General features: G+C 38.6%; 1 protein-coding gene across 4 annotated transcripts in view; it reads left to right on the top strand.

Annotated features, from left to right (window-relative positions):
• Positions 1 to 23,018, top strand: part of LOC113063417 (AT-rich interactive domain-containing protein 1B-like) — a 73,535-nt gene continuing 50,517 nt past the window's right edge. For 2 of the 4 annotated variants that reach the window (XM_026233788.1, XM_026233790.1), the window contains exons 1-4: positions 641 to 1,663; positions 5,176 to 5,364; positions 15,543 to 15,683; positions 21,902 to 22,000. In XM_026233788.1, the coding sequence (XP_026089573.1) occupies positions 641 to 1,663; positions 5,176 to 5,364; positions 15,543 to 15,683; positions 21,902 to 22,000 (1,452 nt within the window). Of the gene's footprint in view, positions 1,664 to 5,175; positions 5,365 to 15,542; positions 15,684 to 21,901; positions 22,001 to 23,018 lie in introns of all 4 variants that reach the window. The other 2 variants (XM_026233789.1, XM_026233791.1) reach the window with 2 other exon arrangements.

Consider the following 23,018-nt stretch of genomic DNA (forward strand, 5'->3'; position numbering starts at 1 on the left):
AATGCACCTCTTTGTGTAAAATAAACCAGGTCAGATGCAGCTTCACTAGATTGCAGGTCACTAGTTTAATCCATCAACTGTTCAAAATGAGATGAATAACAGATGTAAATACAGAAATCCCCAAATTCCGACACATCCGGTCCGGCTCTTCAAGCAGACTGAGCGCAGAGCAGAGATGCCTGATAATGCCATGCTGGAGCAAAGGGGCTCTGTAGGGGTCTCATGCACATTTCTACACGTTCACACTTGGCTCTGGGAATTGGAAGTTTGGTATTAAAACTAAACTTTTGAACATGTGAGAACAAATTAACGCTTCTGCTCCCCTCGAAACACCACCAGTTAAACGCATATTTTAGCTTTTTTTCTCTCTGTTTCAACGCCTCAGTAATTGTTTTCACAGCTCGTGCCCATGCAGCACACATCCATCCCCTGACAGGACAGCGGGGGCAAGGGCTCCATCCAAAATCTGATGGTGAGAATGAGGAGGAATCGCTGTGATGCGGGGCTGTGCAGGGGTACAGCGCTGCCTCGATGAATAATGTAGATGGGCATCAGCATGCGTCTGTAGTCTCCGCGAAACCACGGACGCTGACAATCAACGCACACAGCCTTTTCTGCTCATTTAACCGCGTCTTCGAGTATGGAGACGGGTCTGCTCGCGAATCATCAAGTGAAAAATGTTGTTAGCGGAGATCCCCCTCCTTCGCCTCATCATCGCACACCTCCACAGCAACAGTCGCAAGCATCACTCCATCAGCAGCACCAGCAGCGAGCCGTCTACCACCACCACAACAACAACATCAACCCGACGCCCGTGCGCGGGGACCCGGGGAATCGACAGCAGCATGGAGGGAAAGAAAACGCTCTGGAGACGCAGCTCGATCCGCGTTTGCTGAACACGAGCGACGAGGAGGATCGCTCGTCCAAAACCGGGGGGGATCGGATGGGCAGCAGGTACGAGCACTCACACTTTGGACCAACGAGCAACAACAACAACAACAACATCAGCGGCGGCGGCGGCGGCGGCGGCAGCGCGTCCCAAAGCGGGAACAGCTCCGTTTCTGAGTTTAATCATTATTACGGGAATGGAAGAGGAGGGCCTTGCTTTGATCAACATGGCGGACAACAAAGCCCTAGGACGGCTTTAATGCATCAAGCACAGGGCAGCATGGATCAAGTTCAAAACTCCCACGAAGGGTACCATAATAATCCGTACAACCACTATCCCAACTACCGGCCGGGGTACGGTGGCGCTGGATACGGAATGATGAGCCCGTCGCGGCAGGGGAACATGATGGGCCCAGGTACCAACTCGCCTACTGCCGCTGCTAGTCATGGAAAGGCTGCTATGGCCTCTACTACCCCTGCTCCCGGTGCCAATGTTGGGGGCTTCCAGAGGTTTTCTGGACAAAACCAACAGCACCCCTCTGGAGCTACACCCACCCTAAACCAGCTCCTGACCTCTCCGAGTCCGATGATGCGCGGGTATGGCAGCGGTTATCAGGACTACAGCACCCCGCAGCAGCAGCAACAGCAGACCGGTATGGGTCTGGGCAAAGACCTGGGCTCCCCGTACAGCCCCGCTGCAGGGCACGGCTGGGGAGCACAACAAAGAAACCACCCGGCCATGAGCCCCGGGAATAACGGGAACAGCAGAGCTCAGGTGAACGTTTAAACGTGTGTGTTAAGTTTCACATGCAGGTCTAGCTGTGGCCTGATGCTACTCGTAATACTAGCTAACAGCGTCCAGCTTTAATATATAACGTTATATTGAAAACAAATGATATATATGGATGGGCAGATAGCATGCTGAGTTTGTTTTCTTCTATCGTAGTTGAGGTTATTGCGGGGTTTGGTCTTGTGTGCGGATTGACAGGCAGAAGAACATGTCAAGTTCTGCCCAAGGTGACTGTGCTAACGGTGTTAGCATGAGAGTTAGCCTGCGCCCAGTGCGCTGAGACTTTCATTTCTGCTTTAAGATATGCCTGAGCTGATAGGTTGAGGTGCTCATATTCGTATAGCCCGTGTAATAATACAACATTATTACCAAGAAGCTATTGTCATGCTATTGAATAAATAATCGGCCGTCGTTTCGATAAAAGCGCTCGTTCGGTGGCAATCAAATTATGGAACATTCTAGCATTGCGCTGCTCCTAAATAAAATTAGCTGCTTGTAAAGTTCGTCCCCGAGATCAATTGAAACAAAGCGATTTTGCGCTTTAATTCTACTTCCTAAATAAAATGTCGGTTTCGTTTAGAGTGATCGGTCACCAGTGAGCACTGTCTGTCTGAAAGACGAGAGCTAGTCTGTTTCAGTAACGTTACCAGCGCTACTGATTAGCATTGCTAGCGCCATTGCGCCCGTCTGGCTTCATTGTGCAGTAATTAATGTTTTCACATTTACTAAGTATATCTTAAAATATTGTCCGTACTGGTTGTATTAAGCACAAAATAATAAAATATAAATAAATTGTAGGGTGAGATGGTGACGAAAGCTGGATCCCAAAACCTAGGAAGCTCACTAGGTTGAGAAATTGAGACTGTAATGACCCAAAATGCTGTCTAGGTAGGCTGTGCTTTAGGTTTTGCACTAAAACTGATTTCTAGGTTGGAAGCCCACTGGGTTTTAAGAATATAATACCAGAAAATAAATCCTCTCTTGCCTTGGCAGCTCTTGGTTGGTCAGTTTAAGACTATAATGTTGAAAAATATGGTCTAGATAGGCAACATACTTGGATTTAAAATACAATCTTGGATTTCATAGTTATAGTTTTTCAAGTATGATTTTAACGATAAATTGACTTTGCTGCTTAATATGTTTTTATGCAGGTCCAGGGGCGAAGCTGATGAATCTATTGGAATAGTTTAGCATATATTAATATTCATCCACCTAAATGCTGAAGGTTTTTTCTTTGTTAAACAATAAACGCTGATAACGTTACAATTTGGTGTAACATAATTTGACACAATTTGTTGTTTATAACCAGTATGTGCTCTGTTATCTATTTTGAGTTCTAAATCTGCATTTGTAGACAAAAACCAGTGGTAAAATATAACTTTTTTTCCCCCCTCATATAAGCTATAAGTATGAAGCAAAAGCTACCTGCTTTCAGTTTTCCAGTTCAGCATCTATGCAATCAGATGCTTTTTTTTTTGGTTCTGGCCCTTCTCTGTACAGATGAGCAGTTCTGACCTTTACACATGCAGATTAGCCATGCTTTCATAGTGGCACATGAAGAAGATTTGTGCTGGATTGCCCAGGGTGATCCCAAGGCCTGCCCACGGGCAACATGACTGGAAGAGATGCCAAGACACCTGATAGCCCCCACATCTTCCATTCAATCTTGACAAATATTGTACGATGCTTTGAGAGCATCTTGGATCTACCTTAGCAGATGAATGATTCATGAAGTCTGTTAATAATGTTAAAATACATTAGGCTGTCTGCCTACAATTAATTAGGAGAAAAAAAAGCTCAGTGTCCCAACCACATAAACTCAAGAAATACAGCCACATTCCTCCATGCTTACAACTGCACGCTTTTGGTTTTTATTAGATATTATTTAATTTTTTTGCTACTGATCTGAATTGTTAGATAATTTTTAAAGGAATTTGAATGAAATTGTTATAACCCCCTTATATCTGTGTTAAATTAATACAATATTATAACTATAATAATAATTATAAATATGTTGCTCCAGAAATTGTAAAAAAATGGAACCCCACATATTGACTAAACATTTAGAGATGCCTTCGCTGAAGAATTATTGTTGGAATAAAATTACAGACTGGTTTGAATTACGTCAATGAGTCTGTGGCAAATTTCAATTCTTTAGACACACATGAAGATGATGTTGACATTTATGCTCATTTGCATTTTTAGAGAAAGGGCATTAACTTGAGTTGTTAATGGCTTATCTTCAGCATGAAGCCCATTTCCCCAGGCCTCCGAGTGTGTGTTGTTCTGCCACTCTGGCTCCACGCAAAATGTGATTAATAAAAAATTCACCAAAATCACCTTTATGTTATTTTATTTTTATTTCATGTGTTCCCGTGTCTCAGTGGTATAGCATTGCATTAGCAGTGCAAAAGGTCGTGGGTTTAATTCCCAGAGAACACAATACTGGTTATTTTTTTTTTTTTTATCTTTAATGCACTGTAAGTCGCTTTGGATAAAAGTGTCTGCTAAATGCCCTAATGTAATGTAATGTAACTATTTCCAAAATCATATTTTGTCTATTTACTATCTTTGATTCATTTTACGTACGGCTACTTAATTTTTATTATTTACACTACCTTGTAAAGGTTTAAGGATGGTAGTATTTTTTATGTTTTTGAAAGAAGTATTTTATGCCCACTAGAGCTGCATTTATTTGATCAAAAATACAGTAACAACAGTAATACTGTGAAACACTATTTTGTGAATACAGTCACTCTGCTGCACAATATGCCCACAAAGTCATTTAGCTGTTACTATTTTCACAGCATAGCATGACCTCACGTACCTAATTGGTGATTTTAATGACGGACCTGACCATGGTGCATTAACGAGGAGTGTTAGGAATAAATTAGAGGTGGAAATGGCATCTGTATGATTATAAAACAGTGGACTCGTCATTGATGGCTTCAACTTCTCTGGAAACCTGGAAACTTCTAACAGTGTTCCACTACAGATTCTTCAGGGGTACCTTAATGGTGCACAAACTCTAAACTACAGCAACTCAGATTTGACAATATAGTTGTCTAGTCAGAGAAAGTGTGTGTGTGTGTGTGTGTGAGACTGCAGAGCACTCTGGCATGACTGCTGACGTTAAAATGTTCATTTATAGTGGCCTCCCAGGCTTTCTCAAATTGGTCACATTTTCTGTAAGTGCTGATTCAATTGGCCTGAATTTGGCAGTGACATGAGAAGATTAGCTTGGATGGTTCTCAGTCTTTCTGGCGAAGATGAGACACTTGAGAGAAAACCTGACCCCCCCTCCCCCCAATATCAGTCGATGGCACGTTGCCCTCAATCTCTCTATTTACTGAACCACTCGACCTTATGATTGCTATTTGTATTCCAGTCTGCTCAGGCCTAATAGTCATATAAATGTGTTCGCGCAGACTACCGTACGTTGGAAATCAGTGCTATTGCTGTTCTTTATTTTAATGAGCTGATACTCCTCTCTACAGGTGGCACCTATGGACCCTATGGCCATGAAGCGTTCTCAGATGTATGGGATGGGCAACAGTCCCTACTCTCAGGCAGGTGGGACTTATCCAGGACAGCCATACGGATCACCTGCTCCTCATCGATACCCAATGGGAATGCAGGGGCGTGGTCAAGTGGGCATGGGAGGGATGCAGTACCCTCAGCAACAGGTAGAACTAATGATTTTCGGTGTCTGTGTCACATGGAGCTTTGATTTCCATGTGAAAAGCTTTGCAGATACCATCATGGAAAAGTGATTTTTACATGCTTGCTAGGCTAGCTATCAGGAATGTGGCATATTTTTGGTTTTTGGCCAGGCACCACCCTCATAATGTCAATTGATTGACGCATTTCAGTCCGTAGAGCTCCATGCATTGGGAAATGTTGACGCAAATTATGTGAAAGAGTCTAATGCACAGTAAATTACTTCTAACCAGGGTGTGCCACAGATTTCACAGAGCTCAAAAACATCTACACTTATGATGTTTGGTTATAAAAGATCCCATGAATTTGCTCGATTTTTGCAATTTTTAGTCCTGTGTTGACAGATTTTCTATTGAAACAGGAAGTTGGGGGCGACATTATTTAACATCCCATTTGACTTCAGTTTACATCATAATCTTGAGACTATGATTTGTTATTCTAGTCGGAGGTAGTATTAGTAGGAGGGATGTTCTTATAGATGGCAACAGCTAGGTTAAGGGAGTATCAATTCCATATATTTTCTACAGAAGGGAACTTATAAACCTTTAAAGAAAGACATATGAGCTACAGGTGTTTAATTGATGGAATATGCTTTTGTTGAAGCCATCAATTTTCATTACTGCGACCCATTTTTTTGTAAACGTTTAACTGTTAATGTTAATTCCTGGTGAAAAACCCATCATTTTCAGAAATATCTTCACCAGTCAGAGATTCAGAGAACCAGAAAAAGCGAATCATGCCAAAATAACGGTTTAGGTCATGCCTTATAGCTCTTTAGCAAACACAAATCCCAATTAGAAATATTAAAGGGAAAATACTTTTGGATCAAGGGCTGTTAAAAAAAAGTGTACTCTATTCTATACAGCGTTTGATTGGACAAAAAAATTAGTTGTCAGCTTTCATAGTATGTTTTGATATCATGGGAGCTTTAAACAAATCTGAATTTGCTATCCGTTACCTAAAATTGTTATGCTCCAAGTTATACTCCATTTAACACATCTCAACATTAGGAATGTAACGATTCACTCAGCTCACGGTTCGATTCACAATTTTAATTTGATGATTTTAAATGTGTCCTTTTATTATTGCTTGGACGAAATGCTGAACATTTCTTCGTGAAATTGAAATATAACAATAATAATACGAATGTAGCATTTGCTTGTTATTGCTCTTTTGTTGGTTTTGATTGCTTCTATTGTCCTCATTTATAAGTTGCTTTGGACAAACACGTCTGCTAAGTAACACAATATAAATATAATATAATTGCAAATAACAAAACTAAACTGAAATTTAAAACAAGCCCCAAATCAAATGAATATGTAACAGAAATAAAACTAATCTCTTCATAAAAAATAAGGCTTTGTCTGGGGTCTTTCCATTTAAAATAAGAGGCAACCACTGTATTTTAATCATGATCCAAACAAAGATGCTGCATACATGCAAAACGAGCAGTTTTTCATCTCAATTAGGCTAGATCGAATAATAAATAAAAAAAACCCAGAATGTTTTGACTTCAGTTTTTGTGAAACTATACATAAAAAATATCTGCATGAAACAGAAACAGCAGACGAGCTAAATGAGACGCAGATTCACTCTCTGCCAGCAGGTGGCGCTTAAAGTGTTTACTTGGTTTCCGCTGTAATCAAAGCAGCACTGCACTTATGAACTTTAATATGCATTATACTAGGCAAGATGAAAATAAAAATACCATCTAAACTTTTCTAAAGTTCCCCTCAGACATATATTCATAAACTCCTTCCCCTAATTGAATCGCAATTTGTTTAGCATCTCAACTAATTTGAATATTTGCATATTTGAATCGATTTTCAACCGGCTTGCGGTTGATCCTTACATCCCTACTCCTCCACTTTTAAATCCATTTTGCAGAATTCCATGCATTTTCCTCACAATCGGCACAGAAGATGCTTGCGTGGACCTAGCTATGTTGCTCGTCTGATGGAAGTACGTACTTCTTACCATGCCAGAGTGTTTTTACCCACCCCAGCTGGCTGCCACATGGGGGACTATCCTGCTACGATATCTAGTTTTTAAGCACAGCTACATTAGACTATCAGAATTAGCGACACTGACTCATAGCTCTCAAACAGATATAGCAGCATGCTCTTCCTGCTGTTGAGTCCACAGGAAACTGAAGTGTCCCACAGGCCGGCGGTCTGAACAGTGACAGCCCGAGGGGAAACACAGAGTGTAGTGCAGAAGGAATGACTCTGTTGTGCCTGTCAGCGTGGAGCGACACTACTCCCAGTGCACCAGAGATGTTGACAGTCTAATGCGTCGCCTGTCTGTCAGAAGAGCGTGGCAGGCAGTCTGCTTGGGCTGGGCCGTCCTGTTCGGGGTACAGCCTGCCTATAACTTACACCATTATTGCATGATGTCCTAGAAGAAAACTACCTGTACATTTTCCTTCAGCCTTGAAACACAATTCAAACCAATACGTGATTCAAAAGAAAAAGGGTTATACTAGTCCAAAATCAATATGGAGAATCACTTTATATAAACACGGTATACTGAGTGTCGCTTCGTGGATGAATTGTGAAGGCTTTGGCTAGAAATGTACTTCACGTAATCTCAGGTGTGAAAGTTTGGATCTATAATGAGATGCCAAAAGAATTCATTTTTAAGATTGCAGTCTGATGCAAATGTACTGAGATAAAAAGGTTAGGAGCCTCAAAGTAAATCAAAGACAACGTATATTTATTGCGTTGTCTACTCTGGCTGCATTCATAAATGTATACCGCAACCAGCGTAGTCCGCTTCATGAACAAATGGCTCTTTAGAAGTGATTCTTTTAATAATTCGCTCGGAATGACTTGCAAAACAATTTGTGTGTGTGAGTTTGTGCCGTCATTTCAAAAGAATCCACACATCTGGAATTTTTGTAAGGACGCAGGGAGGATTTTCTACGCAGATTTCACAAGAAGTTGGTCACACATATTCTTGTTTATTTTATTGAAATGAAAACATGATCTACGTAGCTCGTTGTTAAAATGTCAGCAGTTTAAGTACTGCGCTAGCTGAGCAGCTGCCATTGAGAACAGAAAGACTTCTCCAGCTATTGTAGACCTCCTTGTTCTGACACATTTTGGAAAACAGCGACGCGTGAAATCGAGTCTGCGTGGCTGGAGGTGTTTGGGTTCACCAACTCAAGTGTGTTTTGGAGCTTAGAAACACAAACTGCTATTTCAGCTATCAGCCACTTTCTTTTCATTACCTCCAGATCCATTACACTGATCTTTGGTCAGCTACCCTGACACGAGTTCAGCAGGACAGCAGTCGTGTGCAGTTTCCTCCTGTGATTGCCCCTGGGTACGGACGTGACCTTTTTAGAACGAAAGATCAGAATCAGCAATCTCCTCCTGGCACGGGTGAATGTAGGAGAGGCACTAATCAAGAAAGACATCACCGAATGCGGCCAGCACATAATGAGATCATTACTGGAGAGAGTTTTGGGGTAATCTCTAACCTGAAGGGGTGTGCGCTGCATTTGTGCAGCTGTTAGATGTTACCGTTCTTGACCGAGAGGGACTATGTAATGACCTTAGACGACCAGAGGATTTCTTCCTTTTTTTTTTTACAAGCCTACCTGAAATTGGAGGTTTCATCTGGTCTGATACCAAGGGAATCCTGCTGTGTTATTTCTATTGATCTTCTGGCTACTTCTGTTTTGGTCACATAACATTTTTACACAAAAATAGAAAGAGACAAAGCTTGAAACCCAGAGGAAGATGAAGACACAATGTTAAATATAAAGAATAGTCTTATCGATTTCCAGGAAAATTCACCATTCTGCCATTGAAATCCAAAGAACTTAGTTCTGCGCTTTCCACTTATTGTCAGAGTGAATTAGCATTTTCAAGGTAAAAAAAAATATATATAATTTTTTTTTAGAACAATTAAAGCTTATATATAATATACTTTTTTATCATGATTCTTTGTCATTTTAGTTACTATTTTGCAAGTTGTCTGAGCAGCACAGCCAAACAAATTTCCCTATTTTAAAAACAAATCCTGAAAAGGTAACACAATATTAAATATAAAAGAATGGAAGACATTTAGGCCAAAGTGGGCGATGATATCTGATGATATCTTATCTTTTTAATAAAAAAATAAAATAAAAAAAAATGCAAATTACAATTCAAATAAAATACAAACAAAACAAACAGTAGCATACATGAAATTGAATGAACAAATATAAAAATGTAACACTATATACACCTTCAGTGTATAAGTAATACATTGATTCTAATTAAAGCAACTGTATTAAAGTTCTTCAGTCGAGAGCAGTGAGTGATTGTTCTCTGTCTTGTTGTTTTATTAACATTAAAGGGATAGTTTGCATATCCCTACATGTATCATTTATTAAGCTAAAATGTGAGTTTTAGCAATTTATAAAACTTTTTCAACTTTGTCAAAAACTGTAGTATTTGAACTGTAAAGTTGTTTTAAACATTACCCATTTTACAGTTTAGTTTGTTACCATAGTGTTCCTGTAGCTCAATTGGTAGAGCATTGTGTTAGCAAGCGCAAGGTTGAGGGTTCGAATCCCAGGGAACACGTTAGGAGAAAATTGTTAGCTTGAATGCAATGTGAGTTGCTTTGGATAAAAGTGACTGCTAAATGCATAAATTTCCATGGACAGTGTTGTTTAAAAGGAACGTTGCTACATGTAGTTCTATTCTGATATTTGAATTTCACAAAACTTTTTAAACTGCTGATCGCAAGAAGTTTTTAAAGACTTTTTTGTTTTGTTTTTTTGTGAGTCCAGAGTTTGCAGTTATATTGTATTAAACGTGTCTTAAACGTGCATTCAGTAGTTCTGTAATAGCTAGCGTTAGCATCGCTGCTAGTGCGGATACCACAATGTTGATAAACCCTGCACTGCCAGCTAGGGACAATCATTAATTTCCTTACAATAATAGGCCACTTGGGCACCGCTAGTCAGGATTTTCTCCATCATCAGATTTTTTTACCATTCACCATTTTCCTTTTTTTGTCTGGCTTCAGACCTTTTCTTCATCTTCAGCCATAAAGGTACAGATTCTTTTGTTGTTTCCACTGATGAAGGACAACAGTAAGTCTGTATGTCCATTATCTAATGTTCGCTCTTCACATAAACATACAACACTACACTATTAGTGCATCTACAGAGCTGACAGCCAATAAACAAGAAGGCCAAATGCATTGGGGGGCGACCAGCACCATACATAATCAAAACTAATTTTATAAACTGTTATGAGTACTGTATTTATCTCATGTGAGTGTACACCAAAATAACTTTTTATTTCTTACATCGTAAAGCTTTTTAAAATGAGCACAAAACTACTGAATGCACTTTTAAATGTGAATTTCTTTTCCACTAGCGGCATCAAACAAACTTGCCCCTTCATTTTACCTCTGCGCTTGCTCTTTGATGGCGTCAGGTGTGTTTAATGAGCGTGTGCGAGCTCGGGTGGATGCGGATCAGGTGCGTAGCTGGGGGCTGCAGGTCCTCACAGGTGTTTTGAAGTTTCTGTAAGAGGACAGGTCCTATCAAAACACATTTAGCAGAAGACATCAACCCCCTCGAGGCATTGCTGCTGACCATCTGACTGCCACTCGACTGCCACTCACCTGCCCCGCTGTCCACGTTTCTGACAAGCACAGTACAAGGCAGAGAAATGGATTGAATGTGCTGTTTGTGATTGGACACGATCTGTTTGTGGGAGTTTGGAGCAATTGTGCACTGTCCTGTTAAATCCCTTTTTGTTATATCTATCTATTACATAGGTGATGTAAATCTATATAATATGTGTGTGTGTGTGTATATATATACATATATATATATTAGTGCTGTCAAAATTAGCGCGTTAACGCATTCGATTAATTTGAAATATTTAACGCGTTAAAATAAAATAACGCAATTAACGCGGTTGCAGTTTTTTTTATTTCCAGTTGTGGCCTATGTATGTTCATCGTGCAAAGAAATATGGATAAGACCAAGGAAGGACTTTTAGACGGAAAGTTTCAGTATAAAACTCTGCCGGATTACTCTTCAGTCTGCCACAAGAAACATTATGACTGTATGACTGTAACAGTGCGTAAATCAGACCTTTCTGTAACGCTAACGTTAATAAGCTTAAACGAAAATAAAGAAATAATTGTGTAGCGGAGTATTTTTTGTACACAGTGCCGCGAACTGTCAATCACTCCTGTGCGCGTGCATCACTCGCAGCTGCAGCAACTTGCGCTCTCTCTCTTCATCAAGCTTTAAAACAAAAAGGGGACAAAAAGATCATATTGTCTTTGTGCATAGGCTATAGATTAATTAGATAAATGAATATCTAAATTTGTGCCTTGCCGTCTACGGTATTTTTTTAGAACTTAGAAAAAAGATGCGGCAGCCAATGAGCAGCCAGCGGGGGCTGCAGGACGACTCAACCTCCGCAGACAGTTTTTAATGTTTATCAGACAATAAATACTCAAGATTTTGCTTTAGTATAACTCACAAGGAGTTTCACACACCTTCTCCGGCCACGTTGAGTTGTTGACACTTAACAGTGGGAAAAGCGAAGAATGCGCTATTCACTTGTATAACTTAAGGGTGAATGGGTAATGTAGTTTCTGCTCTGGGTGGGATGAATTAGGAAGCTTGCATTGTGAAGGGCGCTCTGAAAATCGGCAGTGCAGGTAAAAGATTAAAACCTCTATTAAAACAGATGTCCAAATGAGCGTACCGGTACGCTACAAGCACGTTCTGGGCGCACGGAGAGGTGGCGGTACGCTCAAGAGCTATATTTGGAAGTGGCGGTACCGGTGCGTACTGGCCCACTTAAAGCACTGGCAATGACTATACTTTGGAATTTTTTTGCAGTCCACTTAGAATTCAACATGGAAATCATTTTTGTTTTTTATTGGCATTGATTGTTTTGAAATTCAAATGGTACTTACATGCCTGTGTTTTTATTTCTGTAATAAATATGGCTTTCAAGCCAACAGTTAATTTGGAGGATATTGATGGTTTATTGCAGGTATGTTGTTTACATGAGAAAATCTGTGTTACAAGTTAAACTAAAATTCCAATAAACAATCATATTTTGAATTTAAATAGTTTCTTTGTCTTGAGTTTACATTAATTATTTACATTTTACATTTACATATCCAAAAAGTTTCAGTCTTTTAATTGCGATTAATCGCGATTAATCGCGATTAATTTTAAAAAATTGTGCGATTAATTAGTTAATTTTTTTTAATCGATTGACAGCACTAATATATATATATATATATATATATATATATATATATATATATATATATATATATATATATAAATATGTATACTGTATATATTCCTGTGATGGCAGTGGAATTTTCAGCAGCTCCTGTCTTCAGTGTCACATGATCAGAAAACATTCTTATATGCTGATATTCTGATTTGGTGAGAACATTTTTTATTATTTAATTGTAAATTTTTTTTAAATAGTAATATTTAGAAATATTATTACAATACAAAAAAAAAACTGTAATATGTTGTGAATGATTGTGGTCCTTTTATTCAGGATTCTTTGAATAAAATAAAGAGCTTTTATTTTACTTTCATAACATAAATGTTCAAGGGTCGATCAATATGTGTTTTTCAAGGCCCATGCTGATACCGATTATTACAGATCACGTAGAGCGATAACCGATATTTTGAACTGACTTATGTCTGGTGTAAAAATGAAAATTAATGTCAAAATTAAGAATTACAAGGGCTCTGACAAAAAAAAAAAAAAAAAAAAACATTTTAAGTGCTTTTAAATTGTTTTATCAGATAATTGGTTTTGAAAATGACAGACACAGAGAACCATAAAAAAAATATTTTATAAAAAAAAAAAAAAAAAAAAAATCTTATCACAAACTGTTTGAATGCATCTCAGTTTCCACAAAAATATTATACTCAACTGTTTTCAGCATATTTCAACTTTATATATTAGAATAGAAAACACTTCATTTTTAAAATGCTTAAAAATGTATGTCTTATACATGCATAGCCTATATATATATATATACATATACATATATATATATTTTTTGACAACTGACAGTGAAGAGAGAGAGAGGGAGCAATAGGAAAAGAGAAAGGGGAACAGGATCGGGAAAGGACCTCAAGCCGGGACTCATACTCAGGTCACACGAGGCATTGCTGCCCACAAGGTTATGGTTTCGACTTAATTTCTAATGGAAAACTGATTGAGGAAATTATTTTTGCAGTGTAGATTAGGGTTTGTCCTTGCTTGACTTTTGTTTCCTCATTAAAGAAGCTCAGAGAACACAGATCTCAATACAATTCCCATCTGAGCCTCGTGAGTGTATGTGCACGTACCGTCGCTGACATACTTCTGCATGTATTAGAGAGATGAGCGGGAAAAACACACCATCATGGCTCCTGGATTTGTTTTCTGTTTGGTATGAATGACAAATGAGAATTACAGCGGATGAAGGGAGTGGGTAACGGGGGGCTCAGATGGGAGGACAGCGTGCCAATGGCAGCTGTTGCCTTGAAAAGCTCTTACATAAGAGCGTCACAATAACAGCTTGTCGTGAATCAAAGGAGGGGCAACAGTTGTGGATTACTAAAGAACTAACACACCCACGGGGACCCTCGGTGTTCAGATGTCTCCCATCATCCCTCACTGGATACGTTCACACAGCAGCAGAGTACAGTTGTCAGTCCAGTTTGGAGAGCTAAATAAGACTGTGTTCAGAAGGGACGCTCAGCACATTTCCACTGTTTTTGACCAGTTCAGACTGACTATAAAATAATGGATTATTAAATAAAATGCAATAATACCATTATTGTGAAATTAAAAAGTGTAACCTATTTAATTTAATGGTTAAATTTTAATTTATAGTATGACTGTAAAATAAGAATACTAGTATTCACATGTTAATTTCTTAATTTTCAAGCATTAAATTATCCAGCTTTAATTTTGGGATTTATAAACAAATAAATATATGCACTGCTGGTCTTAAAGGAGTGGTTGATTATGATTTCACTTTTTGAACATTAGTTAGTGTTTAATGTTGCTGTTAGAGCATAAACAGCATCTGCAAAGCTACAACTCTCAGAGTTCAATGTAAAGGGAGATACAACGAGCCTCTTCCTGGGTTTGTGACATCACTAGCCCTGATGTTTACATAAACCCCGCCCTTGTGTATAATCAACTTCCCGTAATGGTAAGGGGGTGTGACGTTTCCCAACAATGTGTACTAGGCAGTTAGTCAATCACAAACAAACTGAGCCTGCTAACCAATCAGAGCCCATTGCATATTTCTAAGGGAGGGGCTTCATAGAACTAGGAACTCAAGGAACTGGAAACTGTGAAAATAATGCTCTTTTTTTACAAAACGAAGCATGAACACATTTTACACTGCACCCCATAAACACTAGCTGCCTTTGTCATTTACATGTGTGCAGATGATATTGTTTTTCAGTGTCTCAAATAATGAGTATTTAGATGTTTGTTAATAGCATCTCCTAAACTTGTGTGTTGATTGATTTCTGTGAATCAGTTCAAACTGTTATAGTCACATCAGTTCCTGCATCATCCCCGGTGTGATCATGAAAGTCCTTCAGATGCTTTCATTTATTTTAAACTATGATTATACTATATTTGATTTTTTTTAAGTGTTAAACACTTTAATTTTAACTGTCGACAATGGCTTTCTTGTCAAAAGATGGTTCAAAGGGGAAAATTGTATTTTTTTAGACATTCAGCACTATATTGAATATCATCAAAAGGCACAAAATATTGTAGGATTTTGAATCTAGTGTCCAGTCCTACTGTCCACACAGGTGTAATGCAACCCGCTCCTGTCTTGTATGTAGTACAGGGTAATTTTGGTGTCGCACCTGTTGATACATATGGTTGTCAGTCCCAAACACCGCCTGTTCCAGCACTGGGAGAAGCTTTTATTCCTGACTGGAGACGTCACGCCCCAGACAGAGAAGTTTGAGATGGGATTAGCATTGTAAAGTAGTCAGTTAATGTTCCAGGGCAGATCACCATTTAAAATAATCGTCCTCCCTGCCATGACATGCCACGTGAAGCTTTTGAGAATGTCTGTCTGTGAGTGTGTGCTAAGTCTCATGTTTTTGTCTCAGCAGATGCCGGCTCAGTACGGGCCACAGGGAATGGGCAGCTACTGTCAACAGGGTCAGCCCCCATATTTCAGTCCTCCACAACAGCAGTCTGCGGCCCCCTCTCAACCCCCCTACATCCAGCAGCGCGCTCCAACACAACAGGTAAGCGTTTAGCTGCTAAATGAATACTAAAGGCAACAACAACAAAAAAAAACTTCCACTTTTTTTTATGAATACTAACATAAGGGCAGTACAACTCAGCTAAACTCTTACTACTATATATAAATATATATGTAAATACGTTTTTGTAATGTAAAATGAGGATGCCATTTTTCAGCATTGCGGCGAGAATGAGTTTTTAAAAGTAGTAATAAAAAAATGAAGCGCATTTAAAATTTCCTCAAGTCTGCAAAATACAGCAACTAGCTCCGCCCCTTTTACTATCGCACATGGTTGAAGATCTAGAGAAACACAGCTTTTCTCTGGTCTTTTTTTCTGTTGCATACGGCTTGTTCTTAAAAGGCCGCTGCACACACTCAAATAGTTTTGAGAAAGCAGTAATAAGAAACAGGCCTTGAGCAGATGTCTCAGGGGTGTGTGTGTAATATCAGTGAGGACAGCACTGCCATGCGCCTCATATTGCTATCATACTCTCTGTTTATTCCCTGGACCTTAAAGGCATTATTTTCATTTTGTCTTATATGACACTGAGGCTGATTGAGAAAAACGGTTTCATTTTCTTCCTCTGTGCCGTTGCTTCCAGTGTCTCTGACAGGAGTGATAGTGGGGAGGAGAAACACTGCAGCAAGTGGGAGATACAGTGGGTTCTAAATGTCTGAGAGAACACTGAGAAACTTTTAGAATTTTCATTTTAAAGAAAAAAAAAAGTTACTTAACTTGAAGAAATAAATATTATCCTATGCTAATCAAATGAGAAGATTTGTGACACTGATCATGTGAACTGAGGATGTTCATGCTGATCTCATTGAAGCATAAAGGGAAAAACCCAAATACTAAGACACGCATATTTTGAATTTAACATTTTACTCAAATTGTTACGCTGAAAACATAATTTGTAACGGGGAAATTTGTATTCAATTGGAAAAGCATGCAATACAGAAGCTTTTCACTAGTGGTCCCAGACTTTTGGACTCGTTATATTTTTTCAGGGCTTTTTCTTCAGGCAGAACTTTGAATTTGCAATTTGCATACTAATTTCACAAGCTGTTATCCACTGATGATGGGAAAGCGCATTCTTTTTAAGCTGTGGACACATTTACCATTGCTCATTGAATTTTTTCATGCAAAAGAAAGCGGAACTGGGCTTGACAAAATCCGATGAATGGTATATGAGAGTAGAGACCATATAATGAATTCTAAACATCCAAAGCTATTCTGCCAGCTAGCAAATGAACCAACTCTATAACTGCTTTCCAAACAGATATTTGATTGATCATTTTATAATATCAAAGTGTAATTTAATAAAAAAAAAAAAAAAACTGGCAAATTCAGGCAAATACAATTTCTGTCTTCCATCACAAAATGGACCCAAACCAAGCTAAATTAATTTTATTTAAATTCTAAATTCATTTAAATTAATTGAATTTAAAATCACTTTTAGTTGCATACATTTAAAAACAGTGGGAGAGCACTGTCACAGTCGTCTTAGGTAATAGGGGGCAGTACTAGGATGCTTCCATACTGGAGTTAATGCCAGGGATTTCTGCCAGTCCATTGATTTTATTGGGGTGTTGCAAGGGCATGCAGGAAAAACGCAAAGGTTTGCAGAAGTAGCGCTCCATCTTGCAGCCAGAAGTTGAGCAAACTTTTTGCTGCAGTGCACTTGTTGACATCTGGGGCCGGTTGCACCAGCTGTGCGTACAACTTAGTTTTATTTTGACATAAAGGCACATTAAGTTGGAACTTACACACTACTAAGTATTTGCACCATTAAACTGTACATATAAACTAAATATTTACAGAAGCCTCTGACCAGGAGTAATGGTTGGAATGAAATATTGACAGAGTTGCATTAAAAAGCTCTAGTTTAACCTGATTAACTTCAATACTTCAGACATATGTGACAACGTTGATATTTAGACTTGTTGGCAATTTAGGAGAATGATGAATATTGTGTTTTATTATGTGAATAATGCTTTGTTGGCGGTCCTTCAACACAAACCTGATCTAAACACCACACCTCTATGTGCATTGGTCGAGTTGTGAATGTCAAAAAAAAATAATTTATTCTGCCAGTTCATTCAAGCTATCAATTTTTACCTATCGTGTTCCCGGGGAATCGAACCCCCAACCTTGCGCTTGATAACGCAATGCTCTACCAGTTGAGCTACAGGAACACATGTCATGGTTGCAGAAATGTGATTCGACGGATTCCCACTTGAATTCAAATTGGCCCAGGTTTTCTAATGGTTAAACACTTTCCTCGTATGTGTAAACGGCCTTAACTCAAAAGGCATGCACAATTCAGAAAACCTTCCAGGCAAGTTTGCAGACATTTTTTCAACTGTGACACATCTGACGTATTACTTAGGATGTAGTATGTGAATCAGGACTTGGCATTCTGTTCTGCAAATGATGGTTCATCGCTGAAACGGCTGTTTAATGTTAGCTGCCAAACAAGCTCTCTTCATCATCCCAGAGTCACCATCCTCAGTCTGGTTTAATCAAAGCGCTGGCTTTCATTAGAGCTTCACAGAGTGGTCTCTTAGTGACCCCCAGCCTGATGTTCTCCTCCGCTTGGCTTATATCGTCAATTAGTACCATGTGCTGGCCATAGGTTTCCAGGCGAGATTTTGTTTCGCATGTGAGGTTAAGACAACATGAAAACAGTGTTCACAATTACTGCTGGACCAGTTTGGGATTTGAATTGATCGCTGTTAGCTGGAATATGATATTACGGAGTAACTTTATTGTTCTCTTCCCACATGACCTTGGTGGCAATCAGCATAAAAAGAGTCATTTCTGGGCGAGAGAAAGCCATTACGTTTTAATGAAAGTTAATGAAAATTACCTTTTTTTTTCTTTACAGTAACATACACTGATGAATCAGACGCAATAAGACCAGGGAGCAGGGACGTTTCTTAACAAAGTAAATACTGTCAATTTTGGTTTCATGTCGTCTTTAAAGAGACGATATGTCCCTCATGCGACGGCTAAGCATCGAAACTGCGCAGAGATGATGCAATTTCAGACAAGCCATTACAATACAGCATTAATCACACTGAAGGGATGTTTTTCATTTTATCTGGAGCTTTTATCTGTAGCTCAAAGAACGATCCGTTAATCATTGTGCTGAAACCGTGGAGCCACAAGGGACTCCAAAAACCATGAAGAGATGGATTTGATGTTTTATGAGTCTCCGATGCATTTGTCGTCTTAAAGCGACGTTTTCATCTAGACACACCATTTGTAAACACGTCTCGTTCAACACAGACCCTCGGCTTAGAGAAAACTTCAATTATATGAAAAAATAAACGCAATAAGGCAGTCGGAGCTACTCCATTGATGTTTTTTATGTTTTTATCTTGTAAGCCTATCAAACATCCGCAAACAGAAATAGAGAGAAAGAGAAACACAAAAGAGAAAACACTAATAAACATTATTTTTTACTCTTCATCTTCTTATTTTTAATTACGAATATTGTCATAACTGAAAGGATATTTTTAGAAAGAGCACACAAGAGTGATTATTTTCACATTATAACACAACCTTGAGTTAACATTTTATTTTATTTATATGTTATTTTATTATATGCAAGTGAACCCTTCTTTCTAGAAATAAAATCTGCATGAAATAAAATGTCACTCTATATTTTAACGTGATAAAGGTCTTTTTATGAGGTGCTTTACAAGCCAGAATAATTTTCACATACGTATATAATTAAATAAATGAATAAATAAGTATTATCATCGTGAAAAGGTTACATGTGTGTGAGAGCGCCAGAATGAATTATGGCTTGTACGATACCCCTTGTATCTTATTTTTAACAATTTATGCATACGTGTTTTATTTAGTTATGTCATTTATTTGTGTTTAATCAAAACTTAGTTGTTTTTGTTGTTGTGATGGCACTATAACGGCCTAGTGAAAGTGAATTTGGAGTATTTATGAGGAAAGGCATGTGTCACACAGGAGATATCACATAGTTTTCCTGTGACGCTGTGAATCTCGGAGGTCTCGCTGTCTGTTATCGCGGCGGAGCAGCTGTTACGGTTCTGAATCAGCACATGCCTGAGCGCTGATGTAATGGCCCGACTGTAAACAGCCGTCTGTGTGTGTGGCCTGGCCGTGACCCAGAGTCAACACACACACACACACACACACATATGGCTCCGTCTGGCTCGGGAATGCCCTCCCTCCCTTTTTTTCTTTTTTCCCACTGTTGAATGAGCGGGGAGTGAATTGGGGGCAGGGCGACCTTAGTTGGCACACTTTCAACCCCTTTTTTCCCTAGCCCACTTTCTTTTGTGAAGTGTATTTGCTGGGGAAGTCAAGTATCCACTATTACAGAAAAGATTCTGTAATTAATTTTCTTTTGGCTTCATACCCACAATGTTATTGGGATATCGGGGCCAGACTGCTGTAGACTTTAAAAAGGTCAAAACCTGCCTTTGTTTTTTTTATTTTGGACTGTTCTCAGAGGTCCACTTATAATGCTATCAAGATCAAAATACATCATGAATTCGAAGTAATGGTCTTGTTTTGACCCTCCTCGTCAGAATGCTAACTAACTCCTAACGCTAATCAATTAGAAAGACCTTTCAGCACGCCGACTGCTCCAAGCCTGCAGTTATCCATACTTGTAGATGGATGCTCCTGTGATTTAGGTTAAAAACGCATAAATATTCATTGCATATCAAACGATCTGAAATAACAGACAAAGCTGCAGTGACCACATAATAAATACTCACACTTGTGTGGTGCGACATTACTGTCAGATCCAGAATATTCCACACAGCTTTGTCTTTTAGTTTCTGTGGAGGCGGGGTTTAGCCACATTAATACATCATGGAGTGAGACATTCCACAAACTGACGTTTTTGGCAGATTGGCTTCAGTATAAGATGTTTTTAGACTAACGTGAAAGTTTTGAGTTCTGAAACGTACAGGATGGTTTTATAGTATGATCAATTGTCGCAAGATCAAGGGATTGTGATTTCTCAGTTCATGACTCCTTTAAAAGGGAACACAGATCTTAGAAGTGGCTGGAAAGTACCAACCTATCAGTAATGTCTACCATTTAAGAAATCATTTTACAGCGAAAGTGTTTTTGAATTTATGGTTTAAATACCTCTACCACTGACCAAAAGTTTAAAATAATTAAAAAGTTTTAAAATAAGTATTTTATTGCTGCCCACTAATGTGGCCAAGTAGCGTGACTTGGAATTTGTGCTATTGACAGATTATTACAATTTAAAATATTTGATATGTGAATATATTTTAAAATGTAATGTATTCCTGTGATAGCAAAGCTAAATTTCCAGCTCAGTGTCATACGGTCCTTCAGAAATCATTCTAATATGCTGCTCAAGAAACATTTCTTCTTATTATCAATATTAACAACAGTTTTGTACAAACGTGATACACTACCATTCAAAAGTACAATAAAAAAAAATACACTTTTATTCAACAAGAATGCAATAAATTGATCTAAATTAACAGTGAAACACAGTAAAGTACTTATCGGTGGAAGAAAAGTTCAAATAGACAGAGATGTCCGTGTAGCCTGAACTTTTTTAAATAAAAAACATCTAGTGGAAAACCCTCAGAAAACATTTATAATGTTACCAAAAAATGTCAGGTTCAAATAAATGCCATTCATTGAACTTTATATTAATCAAGAAAATAAAATGTAAAATCGTTTCCGCAATGCAGCATATTAAGTGAATAGTTTTTAACATTGATAATGTTTCTTAAGCAAGTCAGTTTACTAGAATAATTTCTGAAGGATCATGTGACACTGACAACTGGAGTAATGGCTGTTTGAAGTTAAAACATTTCTTAAAATAAAAATAGTTTTTTTTAAGTGTAATAATGTTTTTCAATATTACTGTTTTTACTATATATTTTCAAATTGCTTAATTTTATATCAGTGCACAGTCTGCGTTTCATTCATGAGACTTGCCTCAGCATTTCTGCGTGAACAGCCATTCTTCTTGTGTGAATCACAGTTTGTTGATGAAACTAAATTATGGGCTGGTGTCATCATGCTGTCTGCGACTGTCTAATTACCTTATTCTGTGTGGATCAAGGACTGCTAATGTACAGTACCATGACACAACTATCTGGGCAGTGTGAGCCCTTCAGTGGCTGCATGAATTTTTTCATTTTCTCATCAGTTTTTCTCTCTTTTCTCCAAAGGAGACTCTGCAGGAGGGATATGTCAGCAGGGGCCAGTCTGGAAAATCAAACCACGATGACATGGGTCTTACTCAGCAGGAGCGCCCGTCCAGCCTTCCGGTGAGACATTACAGTCCAAAATTGGTCTGAGATTTTAGAAACCGAATGGTAATCGATATGACAGTGTATTGGTCTTGGCGGAATAGATCTGCTAAGCTGCTGAATTACTGCTGCTGTTGGTTATTGAGGTTGTTGTCCTTTATTGCTGCTGCAAAGAAAGTACAGGAACTTGCTACTGCCACCACATACGCCGATACAGTGCTGTGATAATTTAAGCCATACTGCTGCTGCACAAGTAACATACATAATAATAACCCATAGCAGATCAATACAGGTGGCACTGGGGAAGAGGAGGGTTTTACAGGAACTCTAATCAGCCATTTAAATGTAAAGCAGCAAGCTCATTGGCTGCGAATGCAATATGGTGACATATAACAGTGATACATAATGGATATTTAATATAACAGTGATGTGGAGAGACATTGTTGAATAAAGTCGTTATTTTTGTTTTCATTGCATACAAAAAGTATTCTCGTCGCTTCATAACGTTTGATGTTAACAGATATATACATGTTGCACATTTCTTAAACCGTAATAGCCGTCACAAAATATGTTAGAAAGTGGAAACGGGTCGTTTTTGCACTTTTTGGGACCATTTCGTTCATCCGGTTAAAAAAGTTACGTTCAAGGCATGTGATGTAAACCCGAGTCATTTGAGTGCTCATTGGCTGTGTGGTTGAGCTCCCATTATTCATGAGCAATGTAACATTATACATGACAAAGGACTCGTCTAATCCAATAACTGCGCCGTGATTTTTATGAGCTATCCCAGTATTTATGTATTGGAAAACCGCAGTCGTGTCACTTGTTGTTGTGTTTAAGAAACATGTATCGTGTTTGTGCCTTTGTTTAGTGCAACAACACAAAAGTGTGGTTTTCGTTTCGGTGTCCTACAAAACACACGGAAAAAATGTTTGCAAGTAACATTTCTTACCGTACAGTTTTGTGTATTGGGGACTAGTGCAAAACCGGTTTTGCAGATCATCTTTTTTTGAAGAAAAATGCCGTGCCAGTTCCT

Source organism: Carassius auratus, chromosome 45 (assembly GCF_003368295.1).
Source record: "Carassius auratus strain Wakin chromosome 45, ASM336829v1, whole genome shotgun sequence".
NCBI lineage: Eukaryota > Metazoa > Chordata > Actinopteri > Cypriniformes > Cyprinidae > Carassius > Carassius auratus.